Source organism: Agelaius tricolor, unplaced genomic scaffold, assembly GCF_023055355.1.
Source record: "Agelaius tricolor isolate 1412-34295 unplaced genomic scaffold, bAgeTri1.0.p SCAF_7, whole genome shotgun sequence".
Taxonomy (NCBI): Eukaryota; Metazoa; Chordata; class Aves; order Passeriformes; family Icteridae; genus Agelaius; species Agelaius tricolor.
In genome coordinates this window covers 27,455,636-27,474,449 of record NW_027269267.1, presented here as the reverse complement: position 1 = coordinate 27,474,449, position 18,814 = coordinate 27,455,636, and the positions used below count along the sequence as shown (strand labels likewise).

At 41.3% G+C, this 18,814-nt stretch overlaps 1 protein-coding gene across 1 annotated transcript in view; it reads left to right on the top strand.

The window, feature by feature from the left end:
- SH3RF3 (SH3 domain containing ring finger 3) overlaps positions 1-18,814 on the top strand; it is a 246,912-nt gene that overhangs the window by 175,730 nt on the left and 52,368 nt on the right. Inside the window, exon 4 of the mRNA XM_071430728.1 lies at positions 7,889-8,257. Coding sequence (XP_071286829.1) covers positions 7,889-8,257 — 369 coding nt within the window. The remainder of the gene's footprint in view (positions 1-7,888; positions 8,258-18,814) is intronic.

The window sequence follows — 18,814 nt, the reverse complement described above, 5'->3', positions numbered from 1 at the left end:
TCCTTCAGAGGGCTTCCCTTCCTTGCAGTAACTGGCTGCAATGATACAGGGCTCATACAGGTGCCAGGTTTTGGTAAGGAATGAGGACATCACCTGAACTGCTCTTCAAAGCCTCCTGACTCATCCAGGTCCCTGGCTGCCCAGAATAAGGCTGCTCACACTTCTGTTAGCACCAGCCTCTTCCCTCATGGTGCAGGTGGATACCTGGACTCAGGAAGGGAGTCACAAAGGTTTTCCAGTTTACAAGAACAACAGTGAAAGATACTCAGCACAGCCAGAAAGCTGGTGGCTTTCTATTTGGAAAGTGTTAGTGTTGTTTCAGGTCTCCCATGGCTATTCCCCTACACAGGAACTTTCAGCCAGGAGTCCAAGTACCCTGTTGAACTCCTAAAACACTGTGGCTTTGGTAATTTCTTGTCTTAGCTGAGAAACATCATCTGCAAAACAATTTCCTGATGGACATCTTGTCAAAACAAGCAAGTTCCTGGGAAATACTTAAGTTCCAATGAGTTTCATTTTTTGATGAAAAAATAGTTTGTCAGTAAAATCTACACAAGCTTCAACAGGGACTCTTCTGGTGCTGAAATTGGTGCCAGATGGGCACCAGTCCTTCCACTGTTGAAGGCAGCTGGAGTTTTGCCACTGACTTCAAAGGAATTAGGATCAAGCCCATGAATTCATGACTGCACTTTTTATTTAGCTTTCTGAATAATTTATAAGTAAAAATAGGCTGTATTCTCCCACTCTTTCTGATGTTGAGTAAAGCTGTATTTGGTTACACTTCTTGCTTTCAAAGTAGCTTTGGTGCAGTTATGAGTGTCTCATTATGGAAAAGGGTGTCTATAGGGGACAGATAGAAGGAAAAAGGAAATCCTTAGGCATATCGAAGGCACACAGCAGATCAGAGATTCAGAGATGACAGATCAGAGCAAGAGAGTCCTCATACTTAGAGCCAAAGGCTAAATAGCTAGCATTGTTTCAGGAAGTGGAGGGGGATCTAGAAGGCATACTTCTTTTTGGTAAGGTAATCTATTTTTAATGATATTGCATTTAGTTTTATTTTCTTTCTTCTCACTTCTTTACACATTAGTTTCCATTAGGTTTCTTGCTGTGCTTAACTCCTAAACAGATAATGCATTTTTCTGGGATACACCAAACTTGTTCTCCACCACTGCAGACCATTTTCCTTCTTAAAACTATTCAGAAAAAAAGGGGAAAGAAAAAAAATATTCCCAGTTCACCACCCAGGGCTTAGTGTTTACTTCTGCTGCACGCATCATTTATTTTCATTCTGCACGATCATGATGACACGCTCGTCCAAGCACATGCTGTTCTAATATGCTACATTCCTTCAGCCCCTCAGTGCCTTAGAAGTGACATTGCTGCTAAATGAGAAAGATCTTGTAGGACAGGCAAATAGATTGCTAAGTACTGCTGCCTTTCAAAGACCCATGTTGTAGACAAAAATGATTGGCTTGCTTTTTCTGGAATATACATCGTTGTGCATGTGGATGGCCCTGGTTAGGAAGGCTGTCTGCTGTAGGGTTTTAGGGACTTCGTTCCTTGAGAACATGCTGACATATTCACCAGGCCTTTGGAAAAGAGAACGAGATGTATGCCTCAACCTATGGCTGGAGGAACAGAACACTTGAAGTTTGAGATATATCCTAGGAAAGTATTTCTGCAGCTATCATTTCATTTGAATCTGTTCAAGCAAGCACATGTACTGTGCTTCTTTTATTTTCTGGGTGAATGGAATAACTCTGCTCTCAATCACAGTGTGGGTTTCAGAAATCTATCTTCCATGATGGATAAACCACTTGCAGAAAATCTGTTCCAAATTTGCTTGTTCCTCTCTGGCAATAAATTAGAAAAGGCAATAGTGGATTGTTAGAGATTAACACAAAACCATCAAGTACTGCTTTGGTATATCTATAATATTTTCTCCTAAACTGTGCCTTACTAATTACTCTTCATAAGATAGTGCCTAAATGAATAATTGTGGTAGGATTTTGTAGGTTTTGCTGAATTAATTTAAATTGTCTGTGGAGAACTTTGGAGACTTTCTCTAAACACTTTTAAATCAGAATTAACTAAACACAAAAGATTAAAATTATAGATACATTCAGTATGACTTGGTCAAAGAGGCTTCGGCACAAATTTGTCTGCTAATATCCCACTAGTAAGCTCTTGGAATTGCTGTGTGTCCTTCTGTACTAACCTACCAAAGAACATGTAAAGTATCAGGTAAAGAAAGTATTATGTACTTCCTCCTAATGTCCATTTGAGTCAAAGGCTGTTTTGTTACTTGGCTAGAGCAGAAGAAAGATTGTATCCTGCATTTGCCAGTAGGGATAATAGTAAGGAAAAGCTGTTTTAGCTTTCTGAAAGACTACTTTTTGGGTCTGAAAATGCTTTTACAGATGCAGTCCTCTCAGGAACCCAGCAGAGACAGAAGAATCTTGTATAGTTATGCCCTTAGTTACTTAATAATCTCAGTATGCTTCAGAATATAAATTATAATACTAGCAAACTTGTTTAATGAGGGCACTTTATGAACTTAGTAATTCCTGAAAGTACCTACTCTGAAGTGAAAATGCAGTAATAAATTCAGACTGTTTATTTTAATCACAAAATCAGATATGGAACTGCAAGTTGCCAAAGTCTCCGCAAGGCATAAAATAGGGATGTGCACGATCTTCTCAATATTTATGAACCATAAAGTATAAAAATCAGCAGTCCCTAGGTGAAAATATTTTCAATCTTTCAGGGGGACATTGTGAAGATGTTTTATTAATAATTTTAATTTTGTTTTCTACTCTGCTCAGTGGTTCCTTTCTAAAATCTTGAGCATGATATTTTTTTCTTTCCAATTTGTTCTTCTGTACTGGATATGTAGAGATTTGAGGGGATTTGTAACTTTTTGCTTTTAAAACTGGTTTGAATCTTATATCTGTATTTGAACAGCACCATTCTTTAGCTAATAGTTTCCATAAAGACAGAAAACAAAGATTTTGTAGCAAGTGAAAGTCTTAATAAAGTGTACTTTCTGGTCCAAATTGGCTCCAATTTATCAAAATACTGAATCACATGTGTAAAATTGAGAATTTAAGCAATCTTTTCTTATTTAGAGAAGAATGACATTTTAGTCACGCATTAATAACACTTTGGTCTGCACAGTATCAAGTACATGCTGAAGTATATTTGTAAGCCACACAGTGAGGTCCTGTCTTTGGTAGGGCAAATGTCAGTCAGAAATTAATCCCTTACCCAGACCTAAATGACTAGAAAGTAAGAATATTCAATAGCAGAGTAATCCTCCTTCTTACAGCAGACAGCACTATCAGGGAAACACCACAACCCAGGAGCTGCTGTTGTGATCATGGTGTATCAAAGCGTCCCTGGGAAGTCTAAAGTGGGATAGGATAATTTTGCCACTAACATGGATTAGTAAATGCACTGGCGTATTTGTCAAGGGAGATGTAGTAAGGATAAATTATTTAAATCTGACCTAAATTTCCCATGTTTCTCTCTTGTTGTATAATAATAACAACAATAAATTCCAAAGTAATAATCTGCTATTTGAACTAAACCTAGAGTTAATTTTCACCCACACTGGACAAGAAGTAGGTTTTCATTACTCTTCATTCCATCTGGGATATGTAAGTAGGTGCATAATGGTGCCCATTAAAACTGTAGTTCATTAAGTCATATTGGGATATAAAGGACATATTTGGTCCCACGTGGGACTGTCAGTGTAGATGACAGTTTCTCTCCTGTATCCACTCATCCTTAAAAGAGAAAGAAGTTGAAAGCATTTATAGGCGGACCCTTTTAAACCCACATGTATTAGAAATTAGAAGTGTGTGTGTATATGCGTGCATGCAAGCACATGCAACAGAGACTGAGAGAAACTCACCATAATACATTCTGCAGAAAAAAAAAAAAAAAGATATTTATGTGGAGACTAATAAAAAATAATTTTGGCAATGGAGAAGTCCTGTATGGTGTATCTTAATATTTGTCACCTGTGTGGTAAAGTCACAGGTAGAGTATCTAAGACAATCATATCTAAGACAGTCAAAAGCCACAAGAAGGAAAAAACCTCTCCCTTAATTCATATCACATGGGCTCTCTGCTTGGACACTAATGTCATGACAACTTGCATTGTGGCAAGGTGGAGACTATGGCTTCCTGATCAAGGCCACCAAATTTTTAATGAAGAGCACTTGATTACTGCTCCCATTGTAGGAAAGGGTTGTTTGGAAGTGAACAAGGCTCTGCGCACAGAGGTATTCCACTCCTACCCTTCTTCACTCCCAAAACCAGATGAGCTGGAGCTGTCTCCAGTATGATTACTCACAGCTGGGGAAGGTCTTCCTGAGAAATAGGGACAGTAGCTCCATGAACTGAGGCTGGTGCATCCTTATCTCAGCATGCAGGACTCACAGCCAGTAGTCACTGAGACACTGTGAACAGTTTTACTGCGCCATCTCATCACATCTCTTGCATGATAAAGTTCCTCAGATAATATAAGGCTTGCTGTTGCAAGATTTTGCCTTTCTAGACAGGATTGCAGGGCTGCTGGGAATGTTTGACTGGTTTGGCATTCAAATCCAAGCCTTATCCCTCTAAATCCTATGTCAAGTTTTCTAGGACATCCCCTTTGCAAAGAATGGATTTGGGGTAAAATCAGTCTCTCTGCAGTCTCAAGGGAATAAGTCTCAAGTCACTTTGGGCTTATCAGGACCACAAACACAAATGTAAGATCTTTCTAGAGAAGGAATCAAAACTGAGTGAGAAAGTTGAGTACTGGTCATAAGAGCTACAGGCTTCCAGAAATGTCAAATTCCTGACACTGACTGTGGGTCAGAACTTTCCATTAAGCTTCTCATCTGGAAGCAAATCTGCCTGAAGATCAGATGACAGACACCAGAAAGCAATACTTGTTTACATATTCAGAGTTTAAAATAAGAAATTTGCAATCATGTTTATGTTTAAAAAAAAGGTTTCTAAAAGTTTTTTGTGAAGAGGAAGAACTGTTTGCTTTTACAAAGTAGTAAGCAGACTTTTCTCTGGCATTCATAGCCTATTTGGGAAGTACTTTTCAGCATCTGTGGGCAAAGCTGTTTAAAAACAGTTCTCTACAAAAATAAAGTTGTAAGGCTATAAAGCATTTTTTATCTTGGCAGACCAAAATAGTTTTTTCCCAGTATTTCAGGAAGCCTCTGACATTCTCAAAAGTTCATTAGCTCGACTGTTTGGGGAAGAGTTTTCTTTCTGTCTTCAATCTTCTACTGATACAGAGATTTACTTTTGTTTATATCAATACAGGGTTATTTTTTATCACTTCATGTTTAGATGCTTGCTTTCTTATTGACATTTCAAGTAAGTGCCACTTTGAACAAAAAAGTGAGGGATTTTATTGTTTTAAAAAGAACAGCTTCAGTGTTAAATTGGATTCCAGACAGTGGGATTTATACTCTAACTCTTACAAGATATTCATATCAAGAGCACACTGTAAAATCAGAAGTTCTAAATTCTTTTTTTAAGTCTATTTTTTCCTATCTCAAAAAGTTAAAATGTGTTCTTTTTCTTCTTGCTGTTGATTAGCAAAAATTTCCTCAGCCTCTGCTGTCAAAGAGTCATACATATTTGATAGCTTTATCCTTTTCTCCTTAATATTTCAAGTAATTCAGCTAGACTATCTTCATCAATGGGGTAAGCAGAGCTGTAACACCTATTTAAGGGAGGGGAGCCATCTGGTTTCCTTGCAACTTGGAGCCTGCTGGCAAATATTAGGTTGTACCAATTTAGAGCATGATGAAGTGGGAAATAATGGACGTTTCTGAAGAATCTGAAATAGGATCAGCTGTTATCGGCGAAAATTGGCAGGTGCAGTGCACTATGCTGGCTGTAAGCGTGGTCTCAAGTTGGACAGTGCAGCTGGGAAAATGACTTGCTAATTGAATGGTTGCAGGACTCCCAACAGCTCTGAAAGTAGTGGAGCATCATTAATTGGAGGCTCTTGGTTGACTTAGTGGAAGCTGTCACAGAAAGAAGGATCCTGCAAGTTGAGGTTTACTTTCTAGGTTAGTGTTCTGTTAAACTGAATGAGTCCTCGTGGAGTCAGAAGTGCTTTCAAACTCAGGAGGACCAGCCTAAGGCTAGCAACATCTATTTTATTTACAGCATGGTGACAGCGGTTGGGAGGCATAAAAGATACGCAATTACACATTTCTTTAACTGCATGTTTCTGTTGTTATCTTTCCCTTCCCTCTCTTTTTCCCTTTTATTTCCACTTGTGTTAGGTTTCAAAATTGGCTTGGCTTGGAGCAGAAATTATTCTTTTTTTTTTCCTATTTAGAGCCTTGGAAGATTGTGTCCTCAACTGCTTCTTGGATGCTGCCATAATTCATAAAAGTAGTTATAGAATAAGAACTGGCCTTATTTTGGTCCAGAATAGTATTACATACACCTCTGGTTTATGTGGGTCTCAGAATAGCAGTGAATGCAAAAGCACGTGTGCATTAGCTGTGGCTCCCATTCTTATATGTTGTTTTTGTTCATTAAATGCAAACATATTGCAATGTATCCTAGTTTAATATAAAGGTCTGTGGGCAAAATGTGGCATTTTCCATCAGCTGTTAACATCCCTCGAGAGAAGATGTATTGGCAATGAGTGCTGTGCAGAAAGCATTGCTGACTTCAGAGTGCACTTCATGTATCATTAGTGACGGTAGCATCCCTGAGCGCCTGAAATCTCTCCAGCCATGTACAGTGTAGCTTTCCTGGATGAGTTATGGAGGCTAGGAGGTAAGAGACTTCAGTGACAGGGTTGCACCATCCAGCATGCCTCTGGCCTGCAGAGACACGAGGTTATCTGTGAGTGTGGATTGGATGAGGAACAGCAGGCTGAAAGCTGGCCTGAGCCTCCTAGTGCGGAGTTCATGGGCTGTAGATCAAGTGTTAAACTCTTCAAAAGAACTGATGAAACCACTTTTTCAAGCTGGATTATAAGCAAATCTTGCAGTGGCCATCAAGCTCTTTGAAAGTTTAGGTGATACAGCTAGGGAAAATGCATTCAGTTTGCATCTGCATTTGGATAACCTGTGTTAGGTGGGAGGGAGGGACATGAAATTGGCAAGATTTGGAAGTTGTACCTTTGGATCAAAACCATGTGTGGCAAACATCAAGCACAGGCCTGTGATGGACCTGAGAATAGCAAAACATTGATGAAGAGGCTCCTGCCTCCTTCCCCAGGCTCTGACTCAGCACCCTGGGACAAGCTGTTTTGGGGAATGCTGTGTTTTTAAATACTGTAGCTTCATATGGACCAATTTATGGTGTCTGGTTCTAGCTTAACTCTTCTGGATGCTTACTTTGCCTCTTTTGATCTTCCTGACATTTACAAGTGGATGGAAATAATTCATCTGGCCTCATAAATCAAATAAATTCATAGAATCATAGACTCATTTAGGTTGGAGAAGACCTCTAAGACCATCCAGTCAAACTGTTAATTCAGCACTGCCAACCCACCCTTAAACCATGGCGTTGAAGTGCCATGTCTATTAAGTCTTTGAAATACCTCCAGGGACAGTGATTCCCCCACTTTCTTGGGCAGCCTGTTCCAATGCTTGACAACCCTTTCAGTGAAGAATTTTTTCCTAATATCCTATTCTAAACCTCCCCTGGCACAACATGAGGCCATTTCCTCTTGTCCTGTCAGTTGTTACCTGGGAGAAGAAGCCAATCCTCACCATGCTACCACCTCCTTTCTAGTGGTTGTAGACAGAGATAAGGTCCCACTGAGCCTACTTTTCTGCAGTGGAGGGAATCTCATCACTCTCTACAACTTCTTTATCTATCTCTTTTCCTCCCCACACAGCTGAATGAATCTGCCAAGCAGCTCATGGAGATGGACAAGACGTGCTCGGCTGCGGCCTCTGGCTGTGACCTGCCGCTGGCCACGGAGACGGTGGCGGTGGCAGCGGCGGCGGCGGTGGGTCTGGCTCCGTGCTCCACGCTGGCCGCTGCGGGGGCGGCCGGCGCGGCCCAGAGGCAGGTGGAAGGCAAGAAGAACGCCAAGAAGCGCCACTCCTTCACCGCCCTCAGCATGACTCACAAGTCCTCCCAGGCCGCCAGCAACCGGCACTCCATGGAGATCAGTGCCCCTGTCCTCATCAGCTCCAGTGACCCACGGGCAGCTGCCAGGATTGGGGACCTCACCCACCTCTCCTCCAGTGCCCCAGCCCAGGTAAGGTGGGGTGCAGGGGGGGTTTGGGCATCCTTAGCAGGTGGCAGGCCCTTGGGTCACCTCTTCCAAAATGGCTCACCCTCGCATGAAGCAGTCACAGGTGCTGTCATCCTGGTGTGACAGTACTGGGCACCTTGCATTAATCACTGGGCAAGCGTGAGAAGCCAGAGGATAAGGCTAAATTGGATTCACATTACTGCAACAATTTAAAAAACAAAAAGTAATCCTACAATCTGTTAGAAGCAATGCAACTGTTACAGCAGTTTCTGTTGTAGGAGGGAATAATTTTGAGTGATCCCATTACCCTGAACATAACTGTTACTCTGCAGGGTAGCAATGTCAGTATGAAATTCACACACTGGGGATAAAAAAAGATTTTTGGAATAATTATTTCTGTACAGATCACTGGAGGATGAGCAAATGTGCTGCACTTTGACAAGTGTTGTACCCTGCAAGTAGCTGCTGTTCAGAAAAACCCAAGGAGTTTTTAAACCATCACACATACTGAGAGTGCAGCAGCCCTCTCCATCCTTCCCCCTCTCAAAGGAGGAAGCAGAAGAGCACCCTCCCAGACACCCCCACAGGTCCCAAAAGGAGCTTCCAAGAGGCTGCTTCTGGGGCCCTGGCAGAAACAGGAGCCAAACTTACCAGGGGTGCACTGAAACCCTTTGCAATTGCCTGCTATTTCTATGGATAAGGAAATTCAACTGGCAATTTGCAGTTTGAAGATGTAGAAGAGAAGGGAAAATAGTCACAGTCCCAAAGCTCTTCTGCCTCAGCCTTCCTGCCCAGTCATCTACACCGTGCGTGCAGATTAGCACCCACATGTGGTTTATAGACCAGTTCCTCATAGTCTATCTCATAGTCTCATAGTCCAAAATAACCTCAGCATGACAGGGTCATCCCACACATCATGTCTGTGCTGAAAAAAGCCATCCTTGCCCTTCTCCTCTCCCTGGACAGGATGTCCCCTCACATCCACATCCCCATACAGGGACAAACATGGATCACTTGCCAAGCATGTGGCGGCCTGGAGCAGGAGGCAGTTCATGTTACAGCCACTGCCTATGCTGGTATGCATGTAGATGGCTGTGAGAGGGACAAGCAGCAAACTGTAGGGGCTGCTTTGGGCAGAAATGCCTGTTTATGTCCATCTGTACTGCTGGTGGGTCTCCCCTATGAGGCCAGTGTGGTGCACCAGACCATGGGGTCACTCCTGATAGCTGTGCCCCACTGTGACCCAAGATATGAGCCCCAGGCCCCTGCAGCACAGGTTTGCAAGGACTCTGGGGGAGGCAGGGTGCCTGAATGCACACCATGAGCAATGCAGGGCCAGCCAAAACTGTCCTGAGAGGACACTGCCACAGTGGAGCAGTACTCTCTACTCCTGCCTCAACTGCTCACCTCCCTCCACTGCCCATCCACATGTAGGAGCAGAGAGAGAGCTCAGTCCAACTGTAATAGCACCCGTTTTCTTCCACGCCTTTTCCAGGAAGGGTTTCTGTGGTGTAAGGTCTTCCCCTCCTTTCAGCCCCCAGCAGGAGGGTGAAGGTGAGGATATGGCTCCCACACAAAGCAGCAGGTACTGGGATGTACTGGGACATCTGTGAAGCAGCATAAGCACTACACATGAGGGAGGGTCTCAAACTTGTCAAGTAAATGACACCCAGGCTTTTGGCACTGAAAGTGACACATTTGGACTTTACAGAGACATGATAGTGGCTTTTCTGGTCCTGTGCTAGTCAAGAGAAACACAACACACACCCTTTTTTGTTAGAGTCATGTTGAAGACTCAGTCTGAGCTAGTAAACCACAAGTTATACCATGAAACAAAAAGTGCCTTGATTATTCTCCTCTGTTGTAACAGAACAACTGGTATGTGAGACCCCACTCATTTCTCAAACAATTTTGTCATTTGCACACAAGTGGTAGAGGACAAGAAGGGCCTGATGTTCCCAGTGAAAAGTTATGATTATTGAAATCCAGCCCACAGGAAGCTTGATTGGGTCCTTTGCAGCAGATGGGAAGAGATGTACTTGGTGCCATGGTCAAAAGTTCATCTAAGGCTGGGGTGTTGTGAAGCCCATGGTGGGAACAGGTTTGGGGAGTGGTTCTGCTTCAAGGCATAGAGCCAGTTTGCAGACAAGGCAGCTGAGCACATGCCTCTATCACTGCTAGTCAGAACTGTCTTGGCCAAAATCCAGGCGGGGAAGCAGAGTCTTGGTAGCTCAGATCAACCTTAGTGAAAAGATGCTTCCCTCTGTCAAAAAGTGTCATTGGCCCCTGTCACCCCAAGTGTGGCATTTACATGTATTAGTACACATCTCTGCTTTTGGGAACCTTGCTTTCTAATTTGAGGGACTTAAACATTTTCCTTTGAAAGCTTTGCAATGAATATGGATCTATAGGGGGAAAAAGGTGGGGCTGAAGTTTTCACTATGTTCTCTTGACTGTAGGAGCAACCTTCAAAAAAATGCTTGTAAGATTAGCAATGAAATCACAAGAGATACAAATATGCATTCACCTGTTTTTAAGCCTTCTTAGTTAAGTCTACAAAAATACAGAATTTGGCTTTTACCAAATGTCCATCAAAATTGTGCAGTTATATTTATATAACTATTAATCCCATAATAATAGGGGTTACATTTTAATTAAAAATGTCAGAAATTCAGTCTCTTCTCTGCCATCTACTAAGACCTGACATGGCTCTGAAGCAATTAATGGTGCTTCAGCCTTAGACAGAACATCAGTTCAGCACTTTTCTTTTATTCACATGGCTGAATGCCAGCCAGAGTAGCATAAACAATGGGCCCCATGAGCTCTTGCATCAAGGCGTTCAGGGCAGTGAGAATCTTGTCTTCAGATTTTTTTGCTCTAAAATGCATTTGGCATTTCTAAGGTAAATGCCCTGTATGTCTTGTTCAGCATTTGACATCTTGACAAATCTGCAAACTGATTTTACTGCTGCTTCAGAAGTGCTCAGGGGCGTTGCTGAGAGCATGGGCAGGTTGTAGGAAGGCTGTGCATGTAGCTGCTGAACTCACCAGTGAGCTCTGCTGCAGGAAAATGTCTCACCTTTTCTTTCCTCACTTGAAGAGGATCCTCTCTGTCCTGCATGTCATTGTCACGTCCCTTGAGTGGTTGTCTCTATAACCATCTCATGCCCTTACTGGTTTGCAACAGCAAATTCAGCCAAACCTTATTTCTTAGGAGGGACACAACAAATTTACAGTTTCAGTATCTAGCAAATTTATGCCATTTTTTAACTAGAATGTAAATTTGGTTTATTGTGTCATTATATCCCATCCTTGAAATTTCCAGGCACTTTTTCATTGCTTATTTAATAGATCTCTTCATAAAAAGAAATAAAGGAATTTTGTTCCATTGCAGGTATGAGTTTCTCTGAAACATATCAGGATTGGTATTCAGCTTGCAGGGGGATTCTACATTTTGAAAAAGTTCAACACAGTTTTCTTATAGCCTGTCCTTTGAACAAGCAGAATTCAATTACAGGAGTTCTTGAATGGCACCCAGTCCCCTACCTCAAGGCAAGCCAGCAAAACAGTCTCCTCTGAACAAGCATCAGTTTTCCCTGCAGACCTGAGGCACCTACATGTGGAGCACCTGCTTTCTCTCTGCTGACATGAGAAGAAACAGAGACATCTAGGGCTTACTGCCTAAGTTACTGCAGGAACTTAAAATTTAGGTGCAAATTTTACATGTTTCAGTAAATGTAGCATATATTCCACCCCTTAGAAGTTATTTCATGTGTGGTGCTTTATTCTTGTGGCTTTTGTCAATTCTTGTGAATTGAAACCAGACTTCCACACTGAGCTGACATGGCTTTTTTTTTGTTTTTATGAGTCGTTAGACTAATATAAGCCTCCAAGAGGGCACAGATTTCTGACTGATTTCTGCACTGACATGCAGACCAGACTATGAAATCACATGTTTTGAAAGCAGTTCTGCATATCATTAATTTAATAATCAAAGACTGCTGGCCTTCCATAATGTGTTCATTGTTCTTTAAGCAGAACCAGCTCAGCTGTTTTCCAAAAGCCAAGATGTATTTTGAAATGAATGATGGTCTTAAAAAACATCTTCACTGACTACAAACTTTGGGATGCTTGAAAGGTAGAAGAATCAACTTGAAGTCACCTCAGCTGGATAAAATAGTGACTGGAATTCCACAACAGCCAGGATATAAAGCATTTAATTTAAAAGAGGCAATGCTGGAATCCTAATTTTGCCTGCAACTAAATTTGCTTGTATGCTTTTTGCTGCATGCTAAGCATCACTCATTAAATGTAAGATCTTCATCTGAAAGGTAATAGTGCCTTTCCATCATGCAGAATGTCCTATCATACTGGCAAAATGGATTTTTATTGAAGATGTAAGTAGTGCTGCAGGCCTGTGATGGAGCTGAAGCTGAATTAGGTTACGGGTGCAGAGGAGTGGTTCGTAACTGAGACTCCTTGGGGAGTGGGGAAGGTCCCCCTGGAAGGTAATCATGCCTAGGCCTCAGATGGCTTGTCTTGCTTCCATTTTCACCCCTTATGAATTATTCGTCCCTGCTAGTTGAAAAGGTCATGGGTCAGTCCTGCTCCAAATCCCCTGGATTTTGACAGAAAAGTGTCTCATGAATAATGAAGCATGGCTTTGTGCACACCAGGGTAACAGCTGAGTGAGGAAGAAAGGACCCTCCCCACAGAAGGAACTTCTGTGTGTGTTTTGAACAACTCATCACTATGCACAAGAAGTCAATTTGTATCTGCAAGTATTAGTTCAAGCTCCTAACCAGAGGACACATGTTCAGGAAAAGCTGAGAATAATGTCTTGCACGCTCCCAATCCCAAAGATTGACAGTATTTGAAATGAAAAATGTTCCTTGAAGTGTCTTGCTATATAAATCATTTGGAAGTGTGTCCTTATCAGTTATTTAGAAGTGCTGAATTTTAGCTGAGAAAATGTAATAGCAGAACTCTGGTTGAGCCTTGGCTGATAACCTAAATGTGCTGACCATGAGAGGCGTACAGATTATACCTAAAATCCAGAGACTAAAAATGAACCTTGAATTTTCGAGTGCACAACAAGCTCTGAGAAAATAAGTCAAATTCAGGTATTTTTCAGCTTTGGCTGGGAGTCCAAATTCTATCCAACCTGCTCTGTTGCTGACTGTGAATGACAACTGACTGGATACAAGAGCGAGACAGGTGAAACCAAGGGCAGCTATTTCAGGAGGTGGCACCAGTCAAAATGGCAAAGTACCTGTCTTTCTGTAAATGCATAAGAGCTTTTATTAAGGTCTAATATAAACTAATTATTTATCTTTGGACATTTTCAGTTCTATTCACAGTTATTTATAATTCCAGACATTGCCTATTCTAAATATCTTGTTGCAGGTTGAGTGGTTGTAGGTGGGAAGGAGTTAACTTCTTTTAAACAGAAAGTTTTAGGCAGGAATGTAAGCAGCTTTTTTTTTTTTTTTGGCTACCAGGTCTCTGAATATGCTCTGTGTGTATTGGGATATATTTCATTATTTGTCAAAACTGTTGCAAATGAGGCTCATGAGCTGAGTCAGTCTATGGACTGATTACATAAGCTACCAGGAATCCAGGTCAAAGCAAAATTGTCTTTAGGGAACTACCAGGTTAGAAACAGTGTCTTCTCTTTTTGCTACAATATGCCTTATCACAAATATATTTTGAAAGATTTTTCAAGAACCAGATAAATCCTAATTTTTTTACAGGAACTAGGAAGAGAAAGTTGTGCTTTAAAAGGATTATTCAACTGTGTGTGAAATCCCATTGCCAGTAAAAGAAAAACAATATATTTTTTTCCAGATGCTCCTCAGGGTAGTAACCTGAAAACATTTTGCCACTAAAATAGTTTTTGCACACAGCTCATCTTGAGGCTTTACAGTAACTGCCAGTCAACTACTGGTTTAGAAGTCTCAAGAGCAAGTGAGACACTGTCTTAGTATTTACCCTATACCATAAAATCCTGTTCATCTGGCACACACTATGTCTACATATGTATGACACTTGAGCAGAAATTACTAAAGTGTATATTTTCTTCTTTTTTTTTGCTTGGAGGTTTTATTTGTTTACCACTATTTTCTTCCTGGATGGGGACTTCCTACAGGAGGCATTGCACAGGATCCTGATGATTTTGTTGTACAGTTATCAAAAGGACAATTATGAGTGTGGGATTAAATTAACATCTTTTACAGGTCAAGCTTTCACTCGAAGCCTTCCTGTGTCTCTGTGTTTGATTTTTCACATTCTTTGATCCCAGAATTTCAAGAAACTATTTACTACAAACCTATTTAAAACCTTGTGGTGGAGAGCTATACCCTGAGTATAGTCTGAGAGAAACAAGGCTGAATAAAATATAATTCTCATGATGCCCATCCACATGATGCTTAATTAGTCCTCATTTGGGGGAGCTGAGAAGCTGTGAGCCAGAATAATCAGTGCTTTTATGGATAGTAATGTCAGATAAATCTTCAGAAGAAAATGACAAAAATATTTCGGTTTTTTTTTCTTCTAACTTTCAGGCATCATTAGATTGCAGGATAGGGGAAATGGAAGCTCAGGAAATTAATTTACTTGACTTCTCCAGCTCTTTGCATAGCTCTATGAGCTACTGAGAGAAGATATGATTTAGAGTTTTTGGTCTATTACAAACCAAAAATAATCAGGGCCAACCTGGTCCTAGAAAAAGCTAGCATCACACCATGCCTCACCTTCATCCACAGACACAGATACTTGCAGGTTGTAAGAGCCCCTCAGTAAATCATATAAATTTAGCTCCAGTCTTTGCAGGAAGGAACTGGGTATTTATGCAGCTATTTATGCAGCTGCAGCTGTTATCCTGCACATTTGTTTGTTTTTCACACACACCGTTATGGAAAAAATAAATTCTTCCTCTAGAATTGATAAGTCCATTTCAGCCCCCACTTTGATAATTAGCATTTGATGAGGCTACTTGATCTTGCATGTAACACTTTTCATCAATACTTGGTGTCACTACCATGCATTAAGTGCTAATACATTATTTCTAGGAACATTAAGGTTCAGAATGATTGCCACAGTCATTGTTTTATGGAGTCAGCAAATTAGAGAAACGAGTCACAGGAATCTTAAAGACCATTAGCCTGTTTTTATGATATTTCCAGAGGATGGTATGTCAACTTATGTGAGTTGAATGGGTGTTTTTTCTCTTATTTTAAAGTAATATTAAAGAGAAATTTAAAGTAAGCTGTAAATATGCATTCAAGACATTAAAAGATTTTTTCCTGAGAATTAATGAATGTGATAAGTGCCCTGTGGTGAGAGAGTGCTGGATTTTCTTTGAAGTCAAAACTGAGAATTCTGGTTGATTTTCTAGATGATAGGAACATTCATCTGATAGCAACAATTATTTTTCAGTGAAGGCTACTGCAACCTACAATATCATTTTACTCTGTTCCTAGTTTTATCACTGTCTTCTAGACTTCTATTCTGCTCGAAGACTGAGTCCCTTGCTTTCGTAAGGCACTTCACTAATCCCTACAGGCACCATGTCTTTTCAAATTAGACCACAAATGTGGCCTTAAAGTACTGGTGAAAATCTAAAGTAAATCTGCAAGGGAAGGAAAAATTTAATTTATGCTGCAAGTCCAAACTAGTCATTCTTATCCTTCAATAAAAGTGTGGATGGGAAAAGAGAAAGGGAATGAATTTGAGAAGATGTTTCAGCCCAGATGAGTAGTTGTTACCTTTAATTTCCTGGTGTCTCTGGGCTTGTCAGTAATATTTAGGGGGGAGTAATGTTTCAGTGGTCATAAGGAAGTTGTTGTGTTTACAGGAAAAAAAAAAGCAAAAAGTCCTTTTAATATTATTCTCCAGTCCATGAGTACATAATCACCTACTACACCAGAGTAGCTGGTGATAAAAACAGAGGGCACAGCATGAGCTGGGAATGAAATACCTGTCATGCAGCACTGTCGTGCCTATGTCTGGGAGTTTTACTCAAGATTTAGCCTTGCATAGTACAGGTGGTGCTGCTGTGCTACCAATGGTCACCAAGAAGCAGAAGGATCTGGAGGTGACTCTCAGCACACCTTTGTGCAGCTGCTTTCTCCTGCTGGGTGGCATCTGGGTCTGTAGTGTCCAAAAGAAAAGAGCTGGTGCTGTTGAGCTGAAACAGTGGTGAGTGGTGCTTGGAGGATGCCAGATTGAAGTGGGAGCATGAAGAAGTCGATTTGGCTGTTCACGGGCCCAAGTAAATGGGATCAGAGTTGGCAGTGCCTGGTTCAGAAAAGTGCATGCCACCATTAAACAGCCTCTTAATCAAGAGGTGTGCATGTGTGATCACCCAGGAGGAGGTCACATCTGGAAATTCAATGGCCAAATGTTTAAAGGCATTAGAGGCTCATAAGGATAGAGAGGAACACCAAATGGTATTTTCAGAAGTGACTCCTATTACTTAAATTGCAATAAAATCAGTGGGAATCAGGCAGTGAAGTACTTAATGCCACTCTGAGAAAACTCTGCAAGGTGCCTGTTTTTATCAGTAAGTGCCTGTGTGCCTCTTAAAATCGTGGCTGTCAGAGACATCTCCTACCCGTAAAGCTTTAGCAATGCTGAGTAGCAGAGATTGAAGATGGATTAAGACACAAATGCTGCAGTGTTTGAGCCGTCCCTGTGTAATGTCTGTGCATTGCTCTATTTGTGTGTCTGATGCCACACAAGGAAGATGGATCATGTAGGGACATGCCATCAGAATGCAAGGATGTGGCACACAGACTTCCTTAAAGGTATCAAAGCAGAGAACAAGAAAATCAGAGCATTGTCTTGGATCCCATTCCCCTGAGCAGATGAAGAGGAAAGGAGGACATGTTTAGTACCTTGTTCCTTAGATCACAGTAGCAAAAGTACAACCTGGCTCCAGGGCTAAATAAAGAAGGAAAATGTACTAAGTCCTTCTAACAGCTGTGATAGCGAAAGGCCTGCTGTGTTCTCCAGGAGGATTATTTGTATTACTAGTTTCTGGAGAGATGCACATAAAATTGTGTGAAGAGTAGAAAGGTAAACTTCCAACTCAGGTGATCAGAAGTATAAAGAAAAGAAGTATAAAGAAGTATAAAGTATAAAGAAATAGGAGATTATTCTTTTGCAAAAACCAGTCTCTTCAAAATCTTATTGCAAATACAATCTTGCAAAATAATCTAGCAATACTGTATTTTATGATATGAATTAATTAGTGATACATACAAGAGACAAGAGGACCTTGAAAGAATCAGCTTAGAAAGACTTCACCAACTGTGTCAGGGACTGTAGTTTAAATGCAAAGCTGGTGAACATTCAGATGCATAGCAGCAATCAAGCAGCCACCAAGAGAATACAGCAAGGAGCGCAGAGACACATGAAGCTGAAGAGCACAATACTTCTGTGACAGTAAAAGTCAAGATGTGAACAGAGGAACTGAATTCAATGTGTGGAAGGCCAGCAGATCCTGTGGAGTAAAACCTGATGATGAAAAGCAGAGTCATAGACAGACAGGAAAGTATACAGTCATATCAAAGCCTGTAGGGAGAGCAGCTAAAGAAAAACCAGAGCACAATCAGGAAGCAGTTGCTGATTTAGATTTTGGATGTATAGGATACTAGGCTGTACCAAGTGGCAAAAATGAATGGTTTGTAGGTGTCAGGCTGGCACCAGATGCAGTAATATTGGAGTAACCAGATATAGGCAAGAAACTGAATGTCTGGTAGATAGACATATACAGAACTGTGGAGACATCTTTGGGATTATTCAAGAGAAGAAAGCAAAATTGTCATCCAGCAATGGTGAATGGCAGTTACATTATTTCTTAATCCCTTGGTCTATATGTTAGTACAAGCATAATAGGAAGCACTTGATATCATCAGTAATACAGAAGACACAGAAGGCCCCATTATCAGTGCAAACAGGCAAATAGATGATGCTTTGACTACTGCTCTTCTCTCTTGGCTTGAAGTCATCACTCTGCAGTCAGTCAGGCTCAGCCCAGGTGCCTGCAGTGGCCACTCCAGGCTGGGGTAGCTGCACCTCTGCAAACTGGCTTTGCTGCAGTGTGCAGAGGGAGGATCACAGGAGCTAAAGAAGAGTTAGCATGTGTCTCACAAGAAAGATGCAGCACTGGTCAGCTCCCAGAGCTGGATATCATTGCTACTAGTGGAATGAGTCTGTGACTGGAGTGCTGGCACCAAGGGCTACAGGCTTCAGGTGGAAGCAGGACAGGTGAGGGGGAGGTGTGACACTGTAGGTAAGGGAGAGGTTTGATTGCACAGCCCTTAGAGTTAGTGATGATGAGGTGAAGAGCCTCTGGGTGAAGACTGGGGGGAAGGAAAACAAAGCAGGTACTGTAGAGGTATTGTTTACTACTGATTACCCAGTTGGGATATAAGCACCAGTGAGTTATTCTATATGCAATTAGGAGAACTCTCTGGATCAGTAGCCCTTGTCCTTATGGGAGATTTCAAGTTCCCAGACATCAACTGGAAATATCGTACTTCTGTGACAAGTCTTG